General features: G+C 32.6%; 1 protein-coding gene across 10 annotated transcripts in view; it reads right to left on the minus strand.

Moving 5' to 3' along the window:
- The window catches only part of AHI1 (Abelson helper integration site 1), a 163,614-nt gene that overhangs the window by 90,344 nt on the left and 47,536 nt on the right, over nt 1-25,734 (minus strand). For all 10 annotated transcript variants that reach the window (XM_036221956.1, XM_036221955.1, XM_036221952.1 and 7 more), the window contains 4 exons: nt 24,407-24,537; nt 23,010-23,150; nt 10,825-11,021; nt 7,497-7,523 (listed from right to left, as the gene is read on the minus strand). In XM_036221956.1, coding sequence (XP_036077849.1) covers nt 7,497-7,523; nt 10,825-11,021; nt 23,010-23,150; nt 24,407-24,537 — 496 coding nt within the window. The remainder of the gene's footprint in view (nt 1-7,496; nt 7,524-10,824; nt 11,022-23,009; nt 23,151-24,406; nt 24,538-25,734) is intronic.

The following is a 25,734-nucleotide window of genomic DNA, read 5'->3' on the forward strand; positions in this document are numbered from 1 at the left end:
GTCTCGTTAATAAATCATCTATTATATATTTATTATTTTTCATCACTTTCGAAAATTATGATAAAATGTGATCTAATTTTGAAAAATCCAAAACAGTATGAATTTCTAATTTATTCCCAAAACATAATCTGTGAATTAGTAAAATGTTAAATGATAGTTTATAAATATTTGTGCATGAAAATAGCTGCCCTCTTTATTTTAAATAATCAAAATCACACAGAGAACTTCCTCTGGATTAGTATTTAAAAATTCTCTTTTGATGCTTTGTATTAGATAGTAGGTTGTGGTTACATGCCCTTTATCAGACTTTTTATTTACATAATGTTTGTAAATGCTTCTCTTCTTCCTTGTAAACAGTGATAGTAAATGGTATATCTTCGATTAAATTTTCCTCTTGAAGGGGAAAAAGCTTTTACATATTTAGTGAAAGACTCAATTAATTAAGACCATATAATAATATAGTCTTAAAGTTCCTAAACTGTTATGATGCTCTATAAAAAAACAAAATTGTTTTTCAAAGTAGTTAGATGGGATCAAATACCTACTCAGTGCTAAACAAATCACCTAGCTTTAGCAACTCTATCAGGGGCTATTATTAAACACTGACCAAAATTAACATTGACTATTTATAGTAATATCATAAAGTAACAATGAAGCCATCTAACATTTTTGAGCTTCACTTTCCATTTTTAAATGAAAATAATAAAAATGGTATGTATGCTCAATGGGAATGTGCTGTCGGAGCAATAAAGATGAACTGGTATTAGAGAGTGCTATCCACATATACTAACCATAAAGCACTAAATAACAAACAAGAAATAGATTAAATAGGGTATATTAGCAAAGGGAAAACACAAAGTGCTATATAAATATTAGTTATTATTATTAACATCACTAGAAGTAAGAGTAATTAGAAATATGTAATGTACAATGATGCAGTAAATTTTTCAGAGGATTATGCTTTTAAATGGAAGTACTATCTACAAAATGATATATTTATCACTTAACTACTTAGTCCACTTCTCTTTTTAGAGTCATTTTTTCAGTTTTACTTCTGTGTTCTTGAAAATTTTTATCCTACATCTCAAACAATGCATTTTGAAATCTGGTGCAAAAGAACAGGTGTATGCTGGGGACGATCTCTCTCTCTCTCTCTCTCTCCCCTTCTCCCTCCCTCTCTCCCTGCCTCTCTCCCTCCCCCTCCCTCTTCCCTTCCCTCTCTCCCTTTCCTTCTCCAGCCTCTCTCTCCAGCCTTCAGTCTTCTTCTTCATAAATTTACTTGGGCTAAAACCAAAGAGAACACCAGGAAAGCAAGAATAGGATCTTTAAATGTCTCCACTTAAACTGAAAGACTTGTCACTTTTTCAATAAAATGCTATTAAAAACTAACAACTATAATGTACAATTAATATTCTTCCTAAAGCATTTTTATGATTGTTCTTTTTTGACACATTTCTTTAGAGACTATCAAATGTTCAGGTAGTGATGAGAGGCAATATAAAGCAGACCACTCAATTTATAAGGTTTGAGATAACTTAATTATTATAGTGATTTGAAATGAGAACTCAAAGTATTATCATAGCTAGCCTACATATATTCACTACTTCATTTAGAGGAAGAAAAATAATAATAACCATTAAATAAAATGAAGCAATATCTATTTTTGAAATATATGCTGTGGAAAAGAATTGCTTAATAATTTTACAACAACAGAAAGTTGACTAAGATAGTCTACCCTACAACAATCTACCCTCTTTTCACAACATACTTTTCTGCTTGCTTCATGCAAAAACCACAGTCTGCCAGAGTCAGTTTATTACCTCCATATTGGGGAACACTAAAAGCATAAAAATTTAATGAAATTCATATTAGAGAAACAGAAAAAAAAATCCACTTGAACTTCTACCAAGTTAATTTTACAAAACTTTTGCCTGCTCTTTGAAGGTATAAGCAGCTTTGTGAAAAACATGCAAATACTAATTCTCTATGAGAGGGTAAATTTTCATGTTACAAAGTTGAAACGAGCTAACAATTAGTTTTTCTCTTAGTGAGTAAATTTTAAAACCTTTGGGAGAGATACAACACTAATTTTTATATTATGTGGGGGCTAAATAAAATAATTTTCTTTCCACCTTCTAAGCTCTTCTAGCTGGGCTAATAAGCAAATTAACAAGAGAAAGTGTCCAAAGTTTATTATACAAATGCACATTTGGGGGTTCCATAAGAATGAGACCCAAAGAGGCATTGGGGCAGCTGAAGTATTATATGCCATAGAGACAAAGGAGAAAAGAAGCAGGAAAAGGGAGAAAAAAGGCAATTTACAGGTAGCTGAAAAAGGTCATAATATACATGGCTTACAAATTCCTGCTAGGCAATCGAGAAACTATGGGACCCGAGGAGGCTGGGGAGATTCTAGCTAATGGGCCCTTCCCTTTGAGCCATCCTAACTAATGCTAGGCTGAATGCACCAAGATTCCCTTCCGGAGCCCCCCTTTCCATCTGAATGAATCTCTTAGGCAGGAAGGGCGAGGGAGGGTCAAAGGTTCTTTCTAAGTTTCTCTGTTTCTGAATAACCAGCTTAAAATCAATATCTCAAAAGGCACATTTTGGATGGCAAAACTTTGTTCCCCTTCGTCTACAAGTCTAATTATTTTAGCTGACTAAATTAGGTTATATGCTAGCTATATTTACCTAAAGTAGAATTTTTAAAGTTTCAAGCTGCAGAGAAACTTCAAACTCATTTTACCTTACAACCAAAAAGATGTTAAAACTGTCTGTAAACTTATGTTCACAAATTTGTTCCCCTCCCTCCAAACAGCTATTTTTTCCACTAAATCCAAACAATGCAGATAATATGTTAAATTGAAGACAGTTCTGGTGGCAAAAAAAAAAAAAAAAAAAAAAAAAACCCTCCAAATACCTAGAAAATGTTTTGTTGACATCATATATCTGTTACAAAAATTAAAATCCCAATATCAAAGTACAGGTTAAACAGAAAACTTGAGCCAAAATGAGATTCAAGGTATATGAAGTCGGGTATCTTAATATTCTCCTATTATAAATTCTAAAAGCAGCTTACGTTCCTATAACTTCTACATTAGGAAAACCTAAGAAATGAGTAGCCTATGGTTGTCATAAAGAGAAATTCAAAACATGATGTCCAGGTCCTCCTTTACAAGCCGGGACAGTAAAGTGCGGGAATTAGGTTTAGAAACCCTGATGATGGTAAAGAGAAATTTTTACAGTGGGATAAGGTGCCAGAAAATCTCCTCAAAATCATAACTACACGAACTAAAACAAAAACTCAAATTTGAATCACCTGTAACAAAGTTTTATTTGTAATATTTAATCAAGATTTTTTGAGCTTTGATGTATATATACCTAGGATTAGTGGTTCAAAGATTACTGATGTGATTCCCCTGCATGATGCTCAAAATTAAGATTCAGGGCTGGTTCAAACCATTTATCCAACATTATGCCCCACTGAAAGCCAATTTACCTCAGTGCATCTTGGCTTTCTCCAAACCTTTACCTCCTTTCTCAATATATTTCCTTACTTCACAGGGAAAATTTGGTCCTCAACCCTCTGAAATCCTCCTTTTCAAACCTATAAAAGAATATACCTCTTGCAGCCACCTTCACCTTTTTTCTTCTAGTGTCAGAAGAAGAGTTGCCCTTTTATTCAAGATTATTCCCTCCATATGTTCCTCTGGGGATGTCCTTAAAGGTCTTCCAAATTTTACTTTCAAATTTTCTACAGTCTGTTTCCCTACAAACTATAAGCAGAGATTTTTCTACTCTAATACAAAAACAAATAGCAACAAAAATTCTTACAATGATTCCATAATTTCCTTAAGCGTCACTGAAAATGAAACTCCTGAAAAAACAGCCCAGGACTACTATCCGTATACCTCAACCATTCCATTTCAACCAGTTAAAATGAAGTTTTTCTCCATCAGAACGCTAAATCTGAAGTTAGTCACTCTGGACTTCAAATGATCAAATTTAGCAGATTCCTCAAGGCCTCTGAGATACCTAACACTGTTGATCACTGTTCCCCACCACTGGAAACCATTTTCTGTTGGTTATCCTGCCATTGCTAATCAGTGTTGTCTGCTACATCAGTTGCAACAAATACTGCCCGGGCAGTATTTGTTTTCACCGGTTCGTCTGCCTTCTATGCTGACACTTCTTAAATCTAAAACTTTTCTGATCAATAAGTTTAGAATTAAACTAACATTTTTTCCACTATTTACTTCCTCGAGGAAAGCTATCGCTATCAACCCTGTTGTTCCTGCAAGAAAGATGGGAATCATTCAAGACTGCTTCCTCACATTCCATAGAGTGTCAGTCACTAAGCCTCTTAGATGCTCTGGCATCTGATCCTACTCTTTCACCATAGTTAGCACTTTGGTTCAGGCCTTCCTACCACTTACGAAAAGCTGCAATAGTCTCCTGATTTGTTTACCTATCTCTTGTCAATTTCTCAGTTTTTTTTTTTTTTAATAATGCCACCAGGATTTTTCTAAAATGCTAATTTTAATAACGCTTCTGCTTAAAACCTATTATCAATCAACTGGTCCCCTAGATAAAGTCCATACTTTTTAGTATGGCATACAGAGCTTTCTCTATTTTAAACAACTACCTAGCTTGATAACCTTATCACCCCACTTCCTATTCTCTGGCTACAGCAAACTGCATAGATATAGCTCCCCAGACATGCCAGGTTGCTCCATGTCTCTCTGACTTAGCTCATGCTGTTCCTGTTCTCATTTCCTGGAATGGGCTCCCCCTACCTCAGGCTCCAACTTCCTGGGTATGTGACCTCTTTTTTCTCACTTCGGTTCAAGTATTACATTATACATAAAAAACCTTAAAGACTTTCCCAACATAATTTACCTCTCCCTCTCATTTCTCCAATATGTCCCATGTCTTTTACTACCACCTACAGGGTACATTATTAACTTCTCTATCACCACTGAATTATTCCCATCAGCAAATAACTATGCTTCAATATTGTCCATCTAATATTCCCTCCAGCTCCTGTTCCTTTGCTCCTCAGTCAAAATTTCTTTAAAAAACTGGACTATACAGTCTTTGCCTTATTGGATCCCACTCTATCTTCAACCCACTTCAACTGTGCTTTTGTCTCTGCCACTTACTGAAACAGAATTTATCAAGGTAACCAAAGGACATCATCTTGCCAAATATAATGATCAATTTTCTGTCCTCATTTTACTCATTCTTTCACTAGTATGTGATAGTTTATCACTTTTCTTTCTTAAATACTTGTCTCTAGAAGCCCCTGATATATCCTCTCCTGAACCAGAGCCTCAAATATTTAGCTATACTCTCTTCCCAAGTGATCCTACTTAAGCATAGTGGTCTTCCTTCTGCTCCTTGAGCATGCCGGCTTTATTTCTAGACGAGGATTTTGTAGGACAGGACTAGTTCCTAATCAAGTGTTTCTCTTAAAGGGGCCTCTGTGAACATCCTTTGAGTAGACTCCCCTCCCAGTCTTTCTGTCACAGGGCATATTTTATTTTCATCACATCACCTTTTGTATGAAATCATCTGATTCATTTCCTTTTTTATTGTTCGTTTCCCTATAATAAAATTTTCATATTCAGTGTTACATCCTAAGCATATGTGCACATGCACACAAACACGTGCACAAACACACACACACACGCACACACACACACACACAGAGGAAATGACTGCTAAGATATACAGGGTTTCTTTTTGAAGGGAATAATAAAGTTCTAAAATCGAATAGTAGTGACAGTTGCACAACTCTGTGAATATGGTAAAAATCAGTGACCTGTACATCTTAAAAAGGTGAATATTATGGTATGTGATTTATTTCTCAGTAAGACTTATTTTTTTTTTAAAAAACTAAAGACACTACTAAGGTTGATCTTTACAGATCTTGATTAATTTCCAAATACATCATCATATTTTCAATAACCATTTATTCTACTTTCATCAAGTAATAGGGATACAAAGATAAATAACATGATCCTCAACACTCAGGGAGTTTCCAGATTAGCAGAGAACATTCCCCACAAAGCCTTGCAAATATATGCAGAACATTCTGGACATTCAGACAGTATTACAAAGAAGGACATATAGTATAGTTGTTAAAATAAACAGTTCTGAATTGCTAGTGAAAGAATAAACTATTTTTTGACTCCAGTTTTATATTCTATGCATACTTAGGAAGATTAATAATCTTGGAGCTACGATCATTACACCCATCATTGCTATCAGGAACAAGTTTCCTGAACATCTGCAGCCCAAGTCAGAATACAGTGTGTTCTCTTTTTCCCCCCATCTTCCTTCCCCTTGTCTACATTCCATATCCTGTTGAGTTGTGATAATTAGGTAAAAAAGTGATAGGTCCTGACTGATACTGAACAGCTCAGTGGTGGGGAAAACCCAGTGTTTTCTGACATGGTTCCTCCATAAGATGCCCAGCATAGAAAGGGACAGTAGCCTACTTACTTCTGTATTCCAAGTGCCTGCTGCATAGTAGCGGCAGGTGTTTATTGAATAAAAAGATATTCCCACTGCACTGCCATTATATAAAGTAGTCTTTGAACACACCAACACCATTCTAATTATTTCCCTTCTGGATGTCTCACTCTTTTACTTTGTGACACATATAATTATATTTGATCAATGAATAGATGTCTAATAATTCAACTGCATTTCGGGACTGAACAGAAAAAAAGAAGAGGGAAGGATGAACATGTGGTACTATTCTAACTCTTTTAAATTAAAATTTATTTTCTTGACAATGGAGTTAAAGAATCTACATAAAATAAACTTGCTTGTAAAAGGAAAAAAGGCTGCTGTGTTGAAAGTATCTCGTGTACAATTTAGTTAAAATTGTTTAACAATCAAGAGCTTTCTGTATACTAGTGTGCTTGGACTAACTGGAGGGTCTTGGGCAAATCACTTAACCTCAATAAGCCTCGGCTTTCTTCTTTCTAAAACTGGAATAACAACATGTAATCTGTCTCTCAGGACTGTTATATAGCTAAATGGGAAAAGAAGTGTGAAACATTGGTATAAATGATCAAAAGCATTATCAGCACAATATGTCATTATTTATGTGCAGCTAGTATGCACTTGAGGATTATATAACTTACTCAGGATACACCCACTGAAAATGTATTAAGTGTCTCTTACCTACTAAGTATCATGTAATATTTTTCTCAGAGAATGAAATGACCTTGTTGGTCCTTTACTAAAAGTATATCCCAATCACTGAGTATTTTTAAATCTACAAAAATATGAACCCACTTGCTAAATTCTCAGGTCGCAATATTATAATTCCTTGATAAATTCAAGCTCAAGGAAAATAAATATCTAATTAACTTTTGTAAAAGTTCTATTAAAAACTACGAATGGTGCATTTTAATTCTTTGGTGCATCACAATGAAAACTCTAGTTTTAAAGTTATCTTCTTGGTAATAAAAACTACTTACTTTTGCAGCACAGGCTCGCATCACCTCCTAAAAAACGCGATAAGAAAAGAAATATTAATATTATTTTAATAAAAGAGCAACTCTTTTCAACACAAATATTAACATTTTTATAACCAAAAGCAGAATTTGGGATTTCTTAATCTATTATTCTGTAGTTGTCATTCTATATTTCCAATAAGCTGAAAAAAGTGTAAATTAAAGAAAGACACTCGATGCCATGTTCTTGGTAAATCTAACTTGTCAAATGGCACAAACAAGATTCTGTTTTGTTTAGGGCCCCACATGTACCTGTCTCAAGAAAAACTTGTTTCTTCGATAAACTACCATAAATACTAAAATTCTGTACCAGAACACTAACATGTCTAAAAGACACACTCTGAATTAACTGACGTATATAATTATCTCCGTAAATAACAATACCCGTAAATATAATTCCCATATTAATAATCTATTTCATTGAAAATCTAATAATAACACTAATGAATGGTAAAATATATGACCAATAATGAAGGAGCTGCAGAAAGAAATTGCCTACAATTCATGGGACAAGGCCAAAAAAAGATTACTTTTGGAAAAGAAACTTATAAAAGTCAATATATAATGAATGACTTAAAAATCTGCTGCTAAGGATACACAAAAAAAATACTCAGGTTCAATTAAAGTGAACTAGAATATATTATCAGCCCAGTATAGAACCGGAGAAAAATGACAACAATTAATGTAGAGTTTAGGAAAAAAGAGAACTGAAAAAGAGGAACATCAATTTTTTTATCCAGAAATTTCTAAGGGCCAGATACTATATCTAAAGAATATTAGTAATTCAACCACTAAAGGGAGCTAGTAAAACTGACTGTCGACATGGGATTCTCAGTGCCTGGACAGAACCTTAGCTCCAATGAGCACCATCTGCGTGATGCTGGCGATACAGCTTTATCTTTGTAAGCTTCAACGTTGTCGTCTGTAAAATGGAAGGTTTTTACATTATAGGATGGCTTGAGGATTACATATAATAAACATGTAGAGCACTTAGCACAGCACCCAGAATTCATTGTGTCAGTTTTACTCATCACTAAATAGATATTAGTTGTCACCAATAATTATAAGGTGAAATTTCCTGTGGGGTAAAGAAAATTAACCTTTTTCAAAACTGGCACACAACATTTTTATACACATCTAATCCCCATTCCTATGACTCTGCCTAACAATCAATGCTATAATCAATAACCTGGGTTTCAGGTTAATTTTAGAAAAGGAGAGTGATTGTGAGTGTTCAGGTAGTTGAAAAGGTTTTCCTTTCATTATAAGATTTTTTTTTATGTTTATAAGTCAACTTTTTGTAGGATTGATTACTCCTAATAGGTATCTCAAATTCTGAGAAATTCTGGATGCACTGATAAACTCGAATTTCTGGATCTGAAAACTTAGAATGAGTTGCACAATGTCTCAAGATACTGTCTAACTGTGGGATCTTTCCTAGGCTGTAGTATGCTTTTCAGGTACTGCTGTAATATCAATGTACAGTCAAGTCTTTTAAATATAAAACAGTCTGTTAAATGGCTTATATTATGATTAAATGGTAAGGGAATTAATGTATTCTTTGTATACTTTACTCATTGAGTAAACACCTATTAAATACCTGCTGAATTTTTTATGCAATACACACACACACACACACACACACACACACACTCACACACACACCCTCTAAACTGCACTATATTTTATTTAAAAAAAAAAATTCCTATTGTGGTTACAAAAATAAAGTAGCTCCTGTAATATAATAAAATACAAAAGTAACTGTCTTCTTTATTAGACTTCTATATAGAAGACCAGTTCTTAATAGACTAAGTAACCAGCTAACAAAAAAATAGGAATTTGGGGCTATTATAGGAAACAACAGAAAAGGAGTTATGACAAAAAGTGGGAATCTAGTCAACTTAAACCTTTATAAAATATAAAAAGAATAGAATTGCCATGGGAATAAAGATGACGTTTTGTTTTTATTCCTATATATACTATGTACATTCTGAAAGTAAAGTTCAGTGAATTCTCTTAACACAGGAAAAAATACGGTTTTTCAAAAACCACAGCAGATATACAAAGCTTTCATTTCCAAAGGCAGCCTTGATATACCTCAATCCCAAAGGAAACATATTCTCTAAATAATTTTTTTTTAAAAAGATCAGGTTAATGCTAATTTCATGATTATAAGAAAAGTAAGATTTCCTCTTTCTATAAATTATCAATTTACTTCCTCCTTGTCTTTGATTTCATATCTTAAAATTTTTTTCTGCTTTTATTTTCCTTTATATCTACTTTGTTTTGTTCTTAGATCCTTTCATTTGCCTGAGATGACAGCTATATAAGATGACATAAAAAAAAAAAAGCTACAAGACAAAGGTGATTCCAGGATGCTAAGTTATACAAGTGAAAAGACTGACAGATTGTAGGAAACTTGTTTTTATATATCTATGAATTGCTCTTAAGTCTGTAGATAAAGTAATTTTGCCATGCAAGATTTTAGACAAGGGGCATATTTTTGTGTGTGTAAAGAAACATTTTTCTTATTTTTAAAACTCCATTTATTCATATTTCCTTTAAAAATGAAATGGCATGCATTATTCAATTATTTTCAAATGTTAAAATACAAAGATTTCTAATGCTGAAATAAGTTTATTAATTTATAGTTAAATATTCTAAAATTTATAGTGAGAAATAGAAAAAAACTTGCTCCATATTCTAACCAAACCTAAACCACAGCCTGAGTGTGAACTGTGCTGTGGTACACCTTAAATTCTCTAACTTTCAAAGAAACAAAAAAAGAGAGCAAGAAAGAAGAGTCAGAACTAAAGGTGTCTCAACGTAGTACATTTGGTTTAAAAATGGTCACACACACACAAAAACTGGTCAAGATTCCTATCAAAGGAGGAGGGAAAGAGATAATATTTATTAAGTGCCAGCCACTGTGCGGAAAGGTGAGAACTAAACAAGAAACAAGCCTGCACAGCCCCTGTCTTCAAGGTGCTCCAGGCTAACTCTAACTAAAATGCTATAATGGTCAAAGAACATAACTATTTTTAAGGATGTTTAAGCTTCTCAACATATTTTACCACTTACCTTTGAGAAACATGTTATCGTCCTTTATCACTAACAGAATATCACACTACTTTTAGAACAAGTACTAGAAAGGAACTGCAGAAGTACAAGAAAGCCTAATTTTAAGTGAACTAACTTTTCATTCAATTAATATTGGCATGACAATGTAAAATAGGATAGAAATGGTTTTAAAAATTCCAACTTATCAATTGCATAAAATAATTAAACATACTGTGACAGAATCGAGTCTTTGTTTCACTTGCTGCATCTTCATTGAAGAATCTTTAGTGTGGACATAGTCATCAATCTGAAAAGAGCCTTGTTGAGGCAGTTTAGGGCAGGTGGACAAAGCATCTTCACTTTGGTGTATTCCAGGGAATGGAAATGTTCCATTGTAATGTTTGAACATTTCAGCCTCCTGCTGGGCAACTAGGAAAATGAATCTATAATTAGTTCAAATCATCACAGCAAAAGCATAATGAAATAATTAAGCCATGAAATTGCAGCTTTAAACAAAGAAAATGCACTGTACATTTCAAATACTGGGTAATAATAAGACAACATGACTAGCAAAATGTGAAAATATTAAATACTATAAAACCATAAAGGAAATACAATAATTTCACAGATAATTTCATGTCAAGCAGGATTATAAGTGAGCCTAAAAGGCTATGAAATATCTTGGTCTGGTAAACATAACAACTTAAATGGGAGCCGAACTTTAATTATATGTGTATAGAAAAATAAAAAAAGGAATAATGAATTAAAGAAAACATAAAAACAATAAAAATAATTATTCACATACCCATCTCCCTTAAAAAATCATTTCCCCCCCCCCCTTTAATTCCAGCTCCTGACCCCTGACCTATGGTTGTTACTATTTCCTCTTAAGAACTGGATCTCTGAAGGCGGGGCATGCACCGCTCATGGTGTGTGCACCAGGGGTCTGGTGCACCTGATGTATGGTCCATGGCTCCACCTGGGGAGCAAACCCAGGACCTTCTGCGTGTAAAGCAGACGTGCTAACCACTACACTATGGAGCCACCCCCTAAAACAACTGTTTTCGATACTTCTATACCCCTCCTAATCTTTATACATACGTACATTTTATGCAAGATATCATGGTGTAAATGTAATTTAACATTTTTTCAATTTAATTACAAACATTTTTCATATTTCTACAAGTACGTAGTTATCATTTTAAAAGCTTTACAATATCCCGTCTAATGAAGCACCATAATTTACAATGTTTTCTGTTTTCTCATCATATATCATGTGTGAATAAGTACTTTCATAATTTGATTTGTTTCTTTAAATAATTCTTTCTTTGGATTTAATTCTCCAGAGTGGAACAGACAACTCAAAGGGTGAATGTTTTTGATGATGACGACGATGACGACGACAATGACAATACCATCTATACTGCACCTCATGGTTTTTAAAATGCTTCAACATATACTATCTCATCTGATCATTTAAAACAAATAAACTTGAAAATTTTTAAATGCCTGTTTGTATATACAAAGGAGAAAAATATAAAATAGCCATTTTTAAAAAGTATTTCCTTAATTATATAATTTTAAATGGAAGGCTTTTCTAAAACATGACATGAAAAGAAACTGATTTAAAAGATTCATAACATGGAATCAAAACAGTTTTCAGAGATTCTGTGAAGTTACATATAGAAATATAAGTGTGAGTATGTAAATGTTTTTAAAAATCAGATCTATAACTCATCAGATTAGCTATCAAAAGATTTTAAAAACTGAAGAACCTAAATAAAGAGAAATACTATGTTCATGGTTGTAGTAGTCAATATTAAGATGTCAATTCTCCCCAAAGCATCTGTATTCAATGTAATGCCACTTGAAATTCCAGCAAGTTATCTTTGGAGTGACTGTCAAATTCTAAAATTCCACATGAAAATGCGAAGGACCCAGAAGAGTAAAAACAATTTTGAAAAGAACAAAGGAGACTTATACAACCTGACTGCAAGTCTTATTATAAAGCTACAGTAATCAAGATATCTTGTTATTGGCATAAACAAATTGATGGAGAAAATGGAATAGAGAGCCCAGCATGTACAGACCAGGTGTAAAGGCAATCTAGGGGAGAAAGAAGTCTTTTCAACAAACAGTGCTGAAACAACTGGGCATCCATATATGAGAAAATCAACCAATCCCTTTTTTAAGTGATGTTCAAAAAGTAACTCTAAATGAATGAGATCTAAATGTAAAAACTAAAACCATAAAACTTCTCAAAGAAAACAAAGGAGAACATTATTGTGAGCTAGGATTAGGCAAAGATTTCTTAGATAAAAATTGGTAATTTTGGACTCCGTTAAAATTTCAAACATCTCTTCAAAACTGTTAAGACAATTAGAAGACAAGCCCAAAACTGGTGGAAATATTTGCAAATCAGTGTCACTTGTATAGTGAAAACCTAACTCTCGAAAATCAATAATCACAAAACAAGCAAGCCAATTTTAAAAATGGGTAAAGATCTGAACAGACAATTCACTGAAGAAGATATATAGATGGCAAATAAGCATATGTAAAGGTTCTCAATATCATTAGTCATTAAAGATAAGTTAATTAAATCCACAATGAAATAGGACTGCATACTTGTTAGAATGGCTGAAATTAAAAAGATTGTCCATTACAAATTTACCAAGAATATGGATATACTGAAATATTTGTACACTGCTGAGGGGAATGTTAAATAGCATGACCACTCTAGAAAACAGTCTAGCAGCTTCTTAAGAAATTCAATATACATCACCAATACGACCAAGAATTTCTACCCTTAGCAGTTTATTCAAGAGAAATAAAAGTGTATGTCTAACAAAGACCTGCATGTGAATATTTATCGAAGCTTTATTTGTAATAGTTAAAAACTGGACACAACCCAAATGCCCATCAACAGGTAAAAGGATAAACAAACCATGATATATCCATACAATGAAATGATAGTCATAAATAAAAAGGATGAACTATTGATAAATTTTAAAACATATATGAATCTTAAATTATGAGTGGAAGAAGACAGACAAAAAATAGTAAATGATATATACTGTTTTACTTATATACGATTCTAGAAAATGTAAACCAATTCACAGTGATAGCCTGGTGGAAGGAGTAGACAGGAAGAGACCAGAAAGTAACTTTTGAGGATGACGTATATGTTGTTCATTATCTTGATCGAGGTGATGATGGTGTCACAAGTATATAAATATGTCTAGGCTTAGCAGAGCATAAGTTTTAAATATATACAAAAGTCTGTAGTTCATTATATGTCAATTGTACCTCTAAAAAGCTGCACACAAAAAAAGTAAATGAGAAACTGATAAATGGGTTTAACGTACTTAATATGCAGAGTCCTATAAAATCAATTAAAAAATTAATAATCCAACAGAAAAATGGGCAAAGGACAATTACAAAAAGATTCATAAAAAATCTATGGGCTAATAAAAAATATACTCAACTTCATTAATAATTCGAGAAGGAATTAGTAAGAAAAAATGCAAATTAGGTGATGCTTTAAACCTGTTTAAAGCATTGTACCTTAAGATATTTTTTCCTAAGGAATAAATTGAATAAGGGCAGGTATGAACTGAAGTATTTTTTTAAATATTGAAAAACATATAACAGAATTGTTTAATTAGTTATTTATATCAATTATGATATATTCATTTAATGAAAGGATACACAGCCACTAAAATTATATACAGGTGTATAATTAGTATAAGAAAAATTGCTCATAATATATTAGGATAAAAATGTGTATAAAATAATATAATGAATATCTCGACCATGAATTTGAGATAGCACATATAAAAAACTTTAGGTCTTTGTATAGGTCTTTGTATCTTTACATTCATGTACTACTTCATTCACATACTCCAAATGAAAACTAGCTCAATAATAACCAGTGCTTGTAGACCTTGATGGTGGTTAAGTACCAGAGGATATTATTGAGGCAGAAAACCTGCTTATAATTACCTTTTCAGGGATGTACATTCCTTAATACCAACTACTGTTCTTAGATGGAAGTGTAGCTGTTTCTAAACTTAGATTTCTGTGGATTGACTACTAATTTTCAATCTACATTTTGGACTTCTTTTCCTAACACTCAGAAGATTTATTTTATTCTCAAATATTCAACGATAGTTTAAAGAACAAGAGAAATTTTAAAGGTATAAAATTGACATAATGATTTTGGAAGGTTTAACATCAGTCAATGGATCAGGGATGAATGAATCCACGCATGTTCCATGATCTTTGCTTTATTTGCTTTTCAAAAATTTCCTTTTAACATTTCACTGATTTTTGCTGCTATGAATAGAAAGTAAACCTGAGTTTTAAATTATTCAATGGTATTTTCTAGCTCTGTTTTTGCATTTGCCCCATATATGTTAGCTAACCACGACTTCGCTTCAGGCTCTGCGTGAAATGAGCATGGCATGGAAACACGTGATGCGTGCTATGCTGACATAGGCAACAGTTACACAGAACAGTAGGATTTTAGTATTCATCCTATTCTTTTTGCCAAATTGTATTTTCTAAGTACCATGTCATGCTAAGCGTAACTTATCTTTCTTTTTTTACAAATTTTTAACTAGTAAAAAATAACAAAAGGCTCTGCCTAAATATTTGTTTATTTTTCCAGTCATTAAGCTGAAATTATAAATACTTGTTTCTGTTGACTAAAGGGAATTTTCTATACAAAAGCCACGTGACTGGATTTCAAGGAGTCATATTAACACCCTACGTCATTTTTAGCGCCTCTTGTTCTGTGAAGATGGCCATAGAAAAAAAATCTGTAGAAATATCCACAGAGACTTAGTTTCTCAGAAACAAAAGCTGCTTGCTTCTGTTCATTCTTTCCCCTCCCCTTCCCTCCACAAATATAGTCATCCATTCATATAAAACCATTCAGATTATGTCACTGTAAAACAGGCTATAATAAATGATTTCTGAAATTCCTTCGAGCTCTGTGTGTCTAAAATTTCAAAGGTTTCTAAAACGTGTTTACATAGGCCATGGTCAGAGTACGATGTTGCAATTATATAACTGTATTGCTTCACTTTACCATTTTCTCTTCTTTGTGTTAATTTAACTTTACATCTAAAATCCAGTTCTAATCTAACTAGATATGTTTAAAACTCACAATTTTAACTCATCCCCACTTTTGAGGAGGGCGCTCAAGTGAGCTCTGAGATTATAAAGATGCTGACAGCCTCCAGGGGCTTCAATATTTTGGAGATAAATTCCTGCTATGTCCAAAGTGGCAAAGCAGATAAGCGGACATGGTGTTGAAACCACAGAAGTTGCAACTACAGTTGCTTGAAGGAATGTTACTATCCAACAAAATACTTCTAAAATTACCTCCAATCAGTATAATTTGGGATTCTGTATTTTACACAATTACAAAATTTATTTTAATGTTTTCATAACTGATAATCCTTCGATTTATGTAAGTTCATTGCTTCTGTGTATCTTCTGGCCATAAACAATTATAAAAAATAATGTGGTTTCGCAAGATATTTTTACCTTTATAGGAGGAAGAATGAAAGAAATAAGATATTTTAATCCAGTACCCTTTGCATTTGGATTGAATACAAGGTGTGTTGTTATTATTATCTATGTGTACTTATGTTATTGACTATAATAAAGTACAACTAAAAATACAACAATATTCTTCCTCTGACACTATATTAATAGTAAGATTTCCTTTTAGTTTAAAATTTAATTCCTTTGTTCAAGACCTATTATATATATACCTGCTACTGTGTATAGTTATTTTATTGGATATCGAAATTCTTTACTTATAAACTGCTCTATTTCTAATTATAATACAGTTATTTAAGCTGGTAGGTCTATTTCTCTAATTTTCAAGCATTCGGCAATTATGCAGCATCCTTATTCTCTTCCTCTAACTTTGCTATGTGTAGAGAATTTCTGTAGTCTGGATGTTTGTGTTCCCATAAAATTCATGTGTTAAAACCCTAACCCCCACAGTGATAGTATTAGGAAGTGGGTCCTCTGGAAGGTGATTCGATCATGAGAGCAGAGCCCTCAGGACTTGGATAGGTGCTCTTATAAAAGAGGCCCCGGAGGGCCCCCCTTACCCTTTCCACCATGTAAAGGTACAGCTAGAAGATGCCATCTATGAACCAGAAAGCGGACTCTCACTGGATACTAAGTCTGGTGGTGTCTTGATCTTGGACTTCTCGGCCTCCAGAACTATGAGTTTTTTTTTATTTTTTTATTTTTTTATTAAGTTAATTGGGGGTAACATTGGTTAATACGATTATGTAATTTTCAGGTGTACATTATAATTTGACATCTGTATATTCTATTGTGTGATAACCACCCAAAGTCCAGTTTCCTTCAGCTACCATATATTTGATTCCCTTTACCCACTTCACCTTCCCTATATTTGATCCCCCTGTATTTAATCCCCTTTAATTGTTTACCTTCCACTCTCCTCCCTCACCTCACCCTCTACCCTCTGGTAACCACTAGTCTATAGTCCATGTCCATGAGTCTCTGTTTTAAAACTGTTTTTTATAACCCATTTGTTCTCTGGTATTTTGCCACAGCAGCCCAAATGGTTTAAAACAAGAATGTTCAAGAATGTTTTTTATTGTATTTTACCAGACATGACTTATTCCTTCTTCGACTAATCTTTTAATTTATTTACTCTTCCCCCTCCTCCCCCCCCCCGCCCCGCCCAGCTAATCTTAATATACTTTGTGATATCCAAGAAGTTCTATTTGAGTAAGACTTCAATTCTAGTAACCTGGGCATATTTCAGGGCCTGTTAGTAATCTCACATTTCCTTGACATATTTTGTATGCCAAGTAGAAATAATAAGTGTCACTAATAAAACTGTTCAAAAAGTTATAGGAGAAAGTATAAAAGATTCATGTCTCATAGTCAACCAAATGGGAGAGCATCTGCCATCATTTAGCACACACATCAGTTGAACACCAAAATACAGTAAATTATTTCATAATATCCTGAAGTGCATATCATTATCATCCTTTCGATGATCTCCTATTCCATTAACAACCAATTATTTCACATCATCCTATTCAACTGAAAGTGTGTGATGCGTACACCACTACAGAAGATAGCTAGGATGTCTCTGCTGCAGCCTGACTCGTGAACTCTTAACACATCTCAGATTCATCGCTTGCTTCATATTTTATCCTTTGACAAAACATTGAGATTAAAAAAAAAAAACAGGTATTATTTAAATTTTACAGGTGTAAAAACAGATGCAGAAACACAAAGTTATTTGATCAGGCTCAAACGGAAAGTGACGGCATTTTGTCTAGAACCGCAATGCCCTAACTCCTACTCCAGCCTTTCCTGCCACACTGTTGTCTATTTTGCACTACGCCATTCTTCTTTCTCGGTGCACTTTAAAAAGCAGCAGTGTAGGCACAAAAAGTGTCTCCATGAAGAACTCAGCACTCTGCTTTATGCTCAACGCCACTAAGGTGACCAAGTTTTCCATATGTTTTGAATCCTCGAATGACATAAACTTTCACCATTTGCAAACTATCCACTACTGAAGAATATTAAAATAGATGCTTCAGGATATAACCAAGAAATAGGTAGCTTCAGCATGTTGTATAAAGTGTCATTTTTTTTCTTTTTTCTCCTAGTAGGCTAATAACATATTTAACATTATGACCTACAATGTTATATTTGTTACTGCATAATCTTACACATGTATGACATTAAATGACATTAAAATCTGAGTTTGCTTCCCAATCATCATTAGTTCTTCAAGAACACCATTAAATTATACATAAAATTATGGATATCAAATTTATTTCGACTAGACATTATCTTAGTGCAAAAATATTATAAAAGTAGTTACATTAAAATTTAATACTACATAATACAGTAAAATTTATATTTTGGACTAAATAAAGAATATAATGGCTAAATGCATTATAATTATACTGCAAATCTGTAAAGCAGTAATGATAATATGAGACAAGCAAAGTTCTTTTTAATCTTAAGTTCTCCTAAACATTAAAACAACACATTTCACCACAGGAATATTTGGCTAAATTCTAATTTACTTCATGATACAGGAAATGCAAAAACTATACAAGTAGCTGTGACAGACAGCTTAACGGGCTCTGGAGTCAGGCAGCCTGGAATCAAATGGTCGCTCCACCACTCACCAACTGTGTGGACTTAGGCAAATTACTTCATTCTCCTTATGCCTCAGTTTCACCATTTGCAAAAGAGGGTAATAATAGTAATCTACCTCATGGGGTTTGGGAAGGATTGCTCATAAGGGTAGGGAACATATAATAAATTCTTGATAGATGTCAGCTACTACTATCACTATTATTAGTAGCCCTGAATCTACTAATTGATCATGGCTTTCACCCTGTATTTTTATAAAATTTAAGAAGAAAATGCTATTTTAACTCTTATTTTAAATAATTATTACACATCGGTAATATACTAGGTATTGTGTTAGACACAGTCCTTATAAACACCATGAACTTTGGCCAAAGAGTAAGTTATATAACAAAATTTTTATAGGAACCTATACATTGCCCTGAATTCTGGTAAAGTATGTCACCATGTGAAAAATAAAGCTATTGACAATGACAGGTGGTCATTAGTGAATATGAATTTTATAGATAAAATGATTTAATGTCAATGGTAGAGAATGCTTTTCTGTTTAACTAAAGTTCCCTCAGAGGTTTAATCAACTACTTAGAAAGCATCTTGTTTTCCAATCCTTTGTATTGAAAAAGAGCAAGATAATCGAGTGTTGATTCCTGGGTTTCATATTCGACCTGGCACATTATAGGTGCTCAATAAAGATTTGTCTTGCCGAAGACAGTGACTAAAAAGCACACCAGAGTTAATACTGATTCAGAGGAGATATTGCCACCTAGTGAAAAATAATGCTCATTACCTGAAATTATGAAATAATGCTGAGACCTTCCCAAATTAAGACTTGATCCTATTTAAAACACTACAGGAATGTCCATCAAGTGTCAATATTCAAGTTAGGTACTATACTGGTAATAAAAAGATGAATATGTTCCATCTCTGCTTCCTATAAACTAAAGATAATATAAAGAAATCATATATTCCTCAGAGAGGCATACAGTAAATGGTATGTTAGGGGAAAAAAAGTTTGTTTATTAGACAATCAAAAGCTAATATTTCAGGAAATCTGCTAAAAAGGCAGTTTAGTGTTGCAAATAAGATCACGGACTCTGAGTCCACACAGTATGAATCCAAGTCCTGGCTCCTGTAAAATAGAATAATTATAGAACCTATCTCACAAGATTATTGCTACAAATTAACTATGTGTAAAGCGTATGAAAGGGTACCAGGGGTATAGAAAGTGCTTTGTAAGTATTAGTTATGATTATGACTAAATGTGGAGCCGGATCCTAGAGACTGAGGCAGATAAATATTGATTAATAACAGAACGTTTTGCTAAAGTCTAGCTTCATAAATTTAACTCAGTAGAAGCCGTTTCTCTGACTAGTATTCTGTTATTATGGGAATCCTTAAAGTACATTATTTGTGGTACCTTGTGACTAAATTTTGTATTACTAGATGATTAACCTTTTCAACATCAGGCAAATAAAACCGCCTTCTGAAAGTAAAAATCATGTTTCTTACCAAAAAAAGCAAGAAGTCAGTAGAATGAAAGACCCAAAAGACCACAACCTGAACATATGCTTAACAGGGAAAGATGCCTGCTGACTCTTCACAGGTTTTGCTAGAACTGAAAGATGGATGATACATTTAGTTACCATTGTAGTCTCATTCTCAGCTTAAGTTACAAAAAAAAAAAAAGTGAGCTTGCTCCATTTTCCTTGAAAATTACCTAAATGTCTCAGCAGATCTGAAAGATATTATTTAAAAATCATGTAAGTGTCCTATATCTTCCAAATTTTACACTATTAAAACATTTATGTAAAGCTACATGCAAATTTTATTTTCAGACAAGAAAGTCTAAGGAAAATATTCCCATATTAAAAAAATATATAAAAGGAAAAACTATAGTAGGTCAATAGTACATATAATTTCAATACAAAATTTAAAGACTATTTGACTTGATTCTGTCCTGTATTTAATGAGTAAAATACTTTAGAGTCTAAAACAACTTTTCCTTTTCTGATGAATATATACCATTCACAAGAACTGTGCTAAATCTTGGATTGCTTGAGATTATGTAACTTCTTCCTAAACTTCCTCTTTTTAAAAATAAACAGTAGAGTTGGGAAAACGTGTTGAAACAGTTTAAGTTTTGTTTGTAAAGGTGTGTCAGTATATAAAAAAATGATTACAAATATATGAAATAATTTTAATTTCATGTGTATTATGTGGACATTCCTAAAACATTTAGAAATCCTTTCTCTTCCATGTTAAGAAAGTGTGGATATAGTAATGCTCCTAACTTTATGCATTTATTCTCTAATACAACTGACCTCAAGAAGTACAGACTCAAATAAATAAAAGGAAAAAGTTGCTAAAAGAAAAAAAGAGAACATTTTCCAATTCTCTTCCACATACAGATGCTTATCAGCATTCTAAAACATAAGTTCCCATAAAGTCAAGTCTGTACTGGTTGTATAATCATGAGAACAACCAATTTTACCCTTGTTTGTTTTATTCTAGTGCTTATCAATTTACAAAATACTTTCATAGTCTCTGTCTCATAGAATCTTCACAAGTGACTCTTACGTAGCACAGATATAGTAGTAGTAGTAGAATCATTTACTAAATAAGAAAATAAAGCTTTGGGAAGGCAAGATGTTTATGCAAGGTCACTAAAGAAACAAAATTGAGGCTAAAACCCATGTTTTTGGACTCCTGAAACACAGCTCAGTCTACTTACACTTCTAGAATAAACTTCTTAATCTACACCCTATTGTTTAAAAACCATATGGACAAGCCTGACTGGTCTAATATAATGATGAAATCCCTCTATCTATGACAAAAAAATAACTGGGGAAAAAAAAAAGATAAGAGTGAAACTTTAACTTGCATTTGTAGTGAAAATTTCAAAAGCCTATAAAGCAAATTAGAAATTGAATGAAGACTGTTGTGAAACCTCTTGAGTCTGAGGAAATAACTGTGCTGCCTATTTCCTGTATAACAGTTCCCATTATAAAGTCCTTAGGTATACTTCTTCTCTTTTATGTGAAGATTTAGAGTGGATAGACCCGTTTCAGAACACATGCTTTAACTAGACACCAGCTTTGGACATTAGATGATTGGAGAAACATATCTGTCTTTTCCTATAATCAGGCGGTGTTTATTTTTGTTAACATCTGCTTATAACAGTATATGGTACTGTGTTGTCTAGCAATTCTACCATTAGAAATAGTGCTGTATATATCTTAATATGTTAGAGAAAATCATTAATTTTTTTCTATTCTTTAAAATAAGGTAAGTTTCAATTTACACATTATTTTCTAATATAATTCACCTGAAAAGATATACAAAAGTCCATACTAAGATCAAGAACTTCAGGTTTAGAATTGTCTAGTAACTTAGCATTAATTACAACCATTAACTAATTCAATCTGTATTAATGCAATAAATTTAACTACTCACATTTCATTAATTTAAAACACTTTGTCCAAATAGTTCCACATTAATGTAACCTATATACATGAATGTCAATTTCAAGAGTGACAGAATAATCAATACGATGCGGAACAACGAAATCCTAATTTCAGGACAGAAATTAAAGAAATACATAAAAAACAGCATAAATCCAAATAATTCTACAAATGCCATACTATTCCTGAAAATTGTGTCCAGTCTTTATTTCTTTATTTCTCATAATGATAGAATAAAGTAATTTTAGAGTAAAAAAATATATCAGATTTCTAATTCTGGACCTTGTTTTTACTGATATTTAGTTTTCTGCCTTTTTATGTTAAGAAACTCTTAAAACCATAACTTATAAAAACTACATGCTTTAGTAAAAAACAAAAACACAATAAGAAATTAACTCAATATTCAACTGAAAATATTAAAGATCCATATTTCCTAAATGTTATTTACATTTTAAATTTAGCTAACATTCAAAAATGATTTTTAGGTATATTTACTTAAATTGATTTACAAAAAAAGTGATGACTACCTTTCCATGATTCCGACAGAAGGACACAACTATTATGTGTACTGTTGCTAATATTTAAACTCCAGAATAATAGTGCTTATGAAAAAACAAAATGTTGTAATATAATAATAACATAATCTACTTAATCTGTTTGGCTCTTACAGTATATTCAAGAGAGTTTTGTTAATACAAAGGATGATAGTTTTCATAGAGCTCGTGATTCCGGGTTCAGTCTAAATGTAAAGGTTACTCTAAATATCAAGCAGTGGACTTACCCTGGAAATCATAAATATACAGAAGAATTGGCTCATTCTGCCCAAATGCACAAAATGCAACCATATTTTCAAGTGGATGATAAGAAATGTCCCGAATGGGTGACTTGAATGGCAGGTCAGAATACATTGCTACTTGTTCTCCTAAATAAGAAAAAATTTTCAATAATTTGTACTCAGTTATTTCTCATTAGATTATGCTGCAACTTATTAGAAATGTTTATAGTAAATAATGATGAGGCTCATGTTATTTACATGAAAATCTCAAATACTTATAAATATTTGAGTACTACTGTACTAAAAAAATTATCTTTATTTTTCATTCTGTCAGCCGCCTTCTTTCTACTTCTCAGTCTAACCTGTTCAATGAGGTTTTAATGGTACAAAACAAAGACAGCTAAGAAGTAGAGAAGTACCTGATTGAGATCTGACAGGACCAAGAAACGCCAACTAACAACTCCAGAAAGAACTCACAGGAGGAACTGCAGAACTCTAAAACTGAGAAACTAGTTGGGGAAGCTTCGGTGGGGAATTAATTTTTCTATTTTCTTCTAGAGGCTGTTTCAGGTACTATCTGCTTTAAAGATACATCCATTACTAACAGCTAAAAGAGGTTCTACAACAGAAGTCTAAGGAAGCTATGAAAAGCAGAACGCAAAAAGCATAGAATGTAGATCTATTTATTGAAGAGGAAAAGAGATCTAACACTTCTGAATTGGTACTAAAGTATCAAAACACAGTAAAAAACAAACCAAAATAAACCCTAAGTGAACTGATAAACAAGGTGTAAGTAAATACTATTCATTAAAGAAATTTTAAAGTGAATTTCTCTAAATTCTCTAAATTTATTGCTAAAAAATATATGCAATTTCAACTTTTCTTTTGAAAAGTAAAGGTAAAGTGCAAAGGAACCTCCCAATGTAATAGTTTATTTTACTGGAAAAAAAAAAAACTGAATTAGAGTAATTCAGGTAAACTTAATTGCTATTAAGTTTTAGACATCATAAACTTTGACGAGAATATTTCTAATAAAAATATACTAGAGATGTTTTACCATTTGTATAACTAGTTATATTCCAAATTCGGCTCATAATATTTTGTATTTTGCATGATAATTCTCATTAAAATAGTTCTCTAAGACTCATAATATCTCATTATAGGCAAGGAAAGAATAAACCTTAAATTATAATGTGAAATTTTAAATTCATGATGTTATCGTAAAAATAGGAACAGAATATAAATTTAGACTGTAGCTGACTTCCACTATCATTTTCCCAATTATGAAAAACATAATTCTGGAATCAGAATTTTCTTGAAAATTATTCCATAAATGGTATTTTTTTATACTTCTTCAAAACAAAACAAAAAAATTTCTTTTTGAAGATCGACAAAATATTTACCTGTTTCTGGTTTCCATACATATACTATGCCATCTTCACTTCCAGCAAAGAGATAAGTCCCACATGGTGTCAAAGTACTATGAATCTTCTCCCGATAATTTGCGGCTCCTACAAACTTCCTTGCTGCTAATCTATAAACAAGAAAAGATTTTACAAATGTAATCTGTCTTACAGTCTTTAAAGACTGGTGGTAGAAAAACTTTTAAATACTTCATTTGCATTTAACGAACAACTTTTTGAAAATCTGTTATGTGGGAAACAGTCTATGCAGAATAAAGAAGAGACAGTGCCAGAGCTCAGGGAGCTTATCATTTAGCGGGAGAGAGAAGGAATGCATCAATGTAAAACAGGAAGTGAATGTAGAAAGTGCCACAAGAGAAGAAAAGAAAAGAGTATTTTGCAGATTTGGACTAAAGAGATTATTTCTGGCCACGGAGAGAGACTATTTTATGGAAGTAGCATCTGAATTGGTTACTCAAGGAACAGAATTTTTATTATATTTTCCTGTGTGATGATTTTTTTTTTTAATCACACAATGAATACTTGATCCCTGCAGAAATATTAGAACATATTATTAAATCATCGATTAAATATAATAGACAACCTTTGAGGCTTTTTCGCTTATGAAAAATAGCTAACACTGTTTTAGTGCTTACTCCGTGCCAGTTAGGTACTCCTGTCAGCCCTGGTTTGCAGAGAGGATATATACACTGCTCTGCAATCTGCTTTTTTCAGTCAACAATATATCACAAACAAAGGCCCTACATGTCAGAATATATAGATTATGCATTGTCAATTTAGGTATACGTTATATCATTGTCTAAATGTATCTTAAGAAATTTTCTATTGTTGGACAACACACATAGGACATTTCCAGTTTCCTCCTATCATGAACATGATTTCTATGAACAATCATACATATATATTTGCATGGATATATATTTTATATATTTTATTTACTGAAATTTATTGGGGTGACATTGGTTAATAACACTATATAAGTGACACTGGTTAATTAAATTATAAGGTTTCAAGTGTATAATTCTATAACACATCATCTGTATACTGCATTGTGTGCTCACCACCCCAAGTCTAGTTGTCCCTGTCATTATACATTTGACTACCTGTACCCGCTTCATCTTCCTCCCAACTGCCTTCCCTTCTGGTAACCGCCATACTATTGTCTGATTTTTAAATTTGTTTTATAGTTATTTTCATAACATAAATTCCCAGACCTAAAGTTACAGGGTCAAACATTTCTGCAGTCCTCGTTATATGCTGTAATGTTTTAATGCTTAACATGTATAAACCAGTTTATTACTCAAAAA

Source organism: Rousettus aegyptiacus, unplaced genomic scaffold (genome assembly GCF_014176215.1).
Source record: "Rousettus aegyptiacus isolate mRouAeg1 unplaced genomic scaffold, mRouAeg1.p scaffold_m13_p_1, whole genome shotgun sequence".
Lineage (NCBI taxonomy): Eukaryota > Metazoa > Chordata > Mammalia > Chiroptera > Pteropodidae > Rousettus > Rousettus aegyptiacus.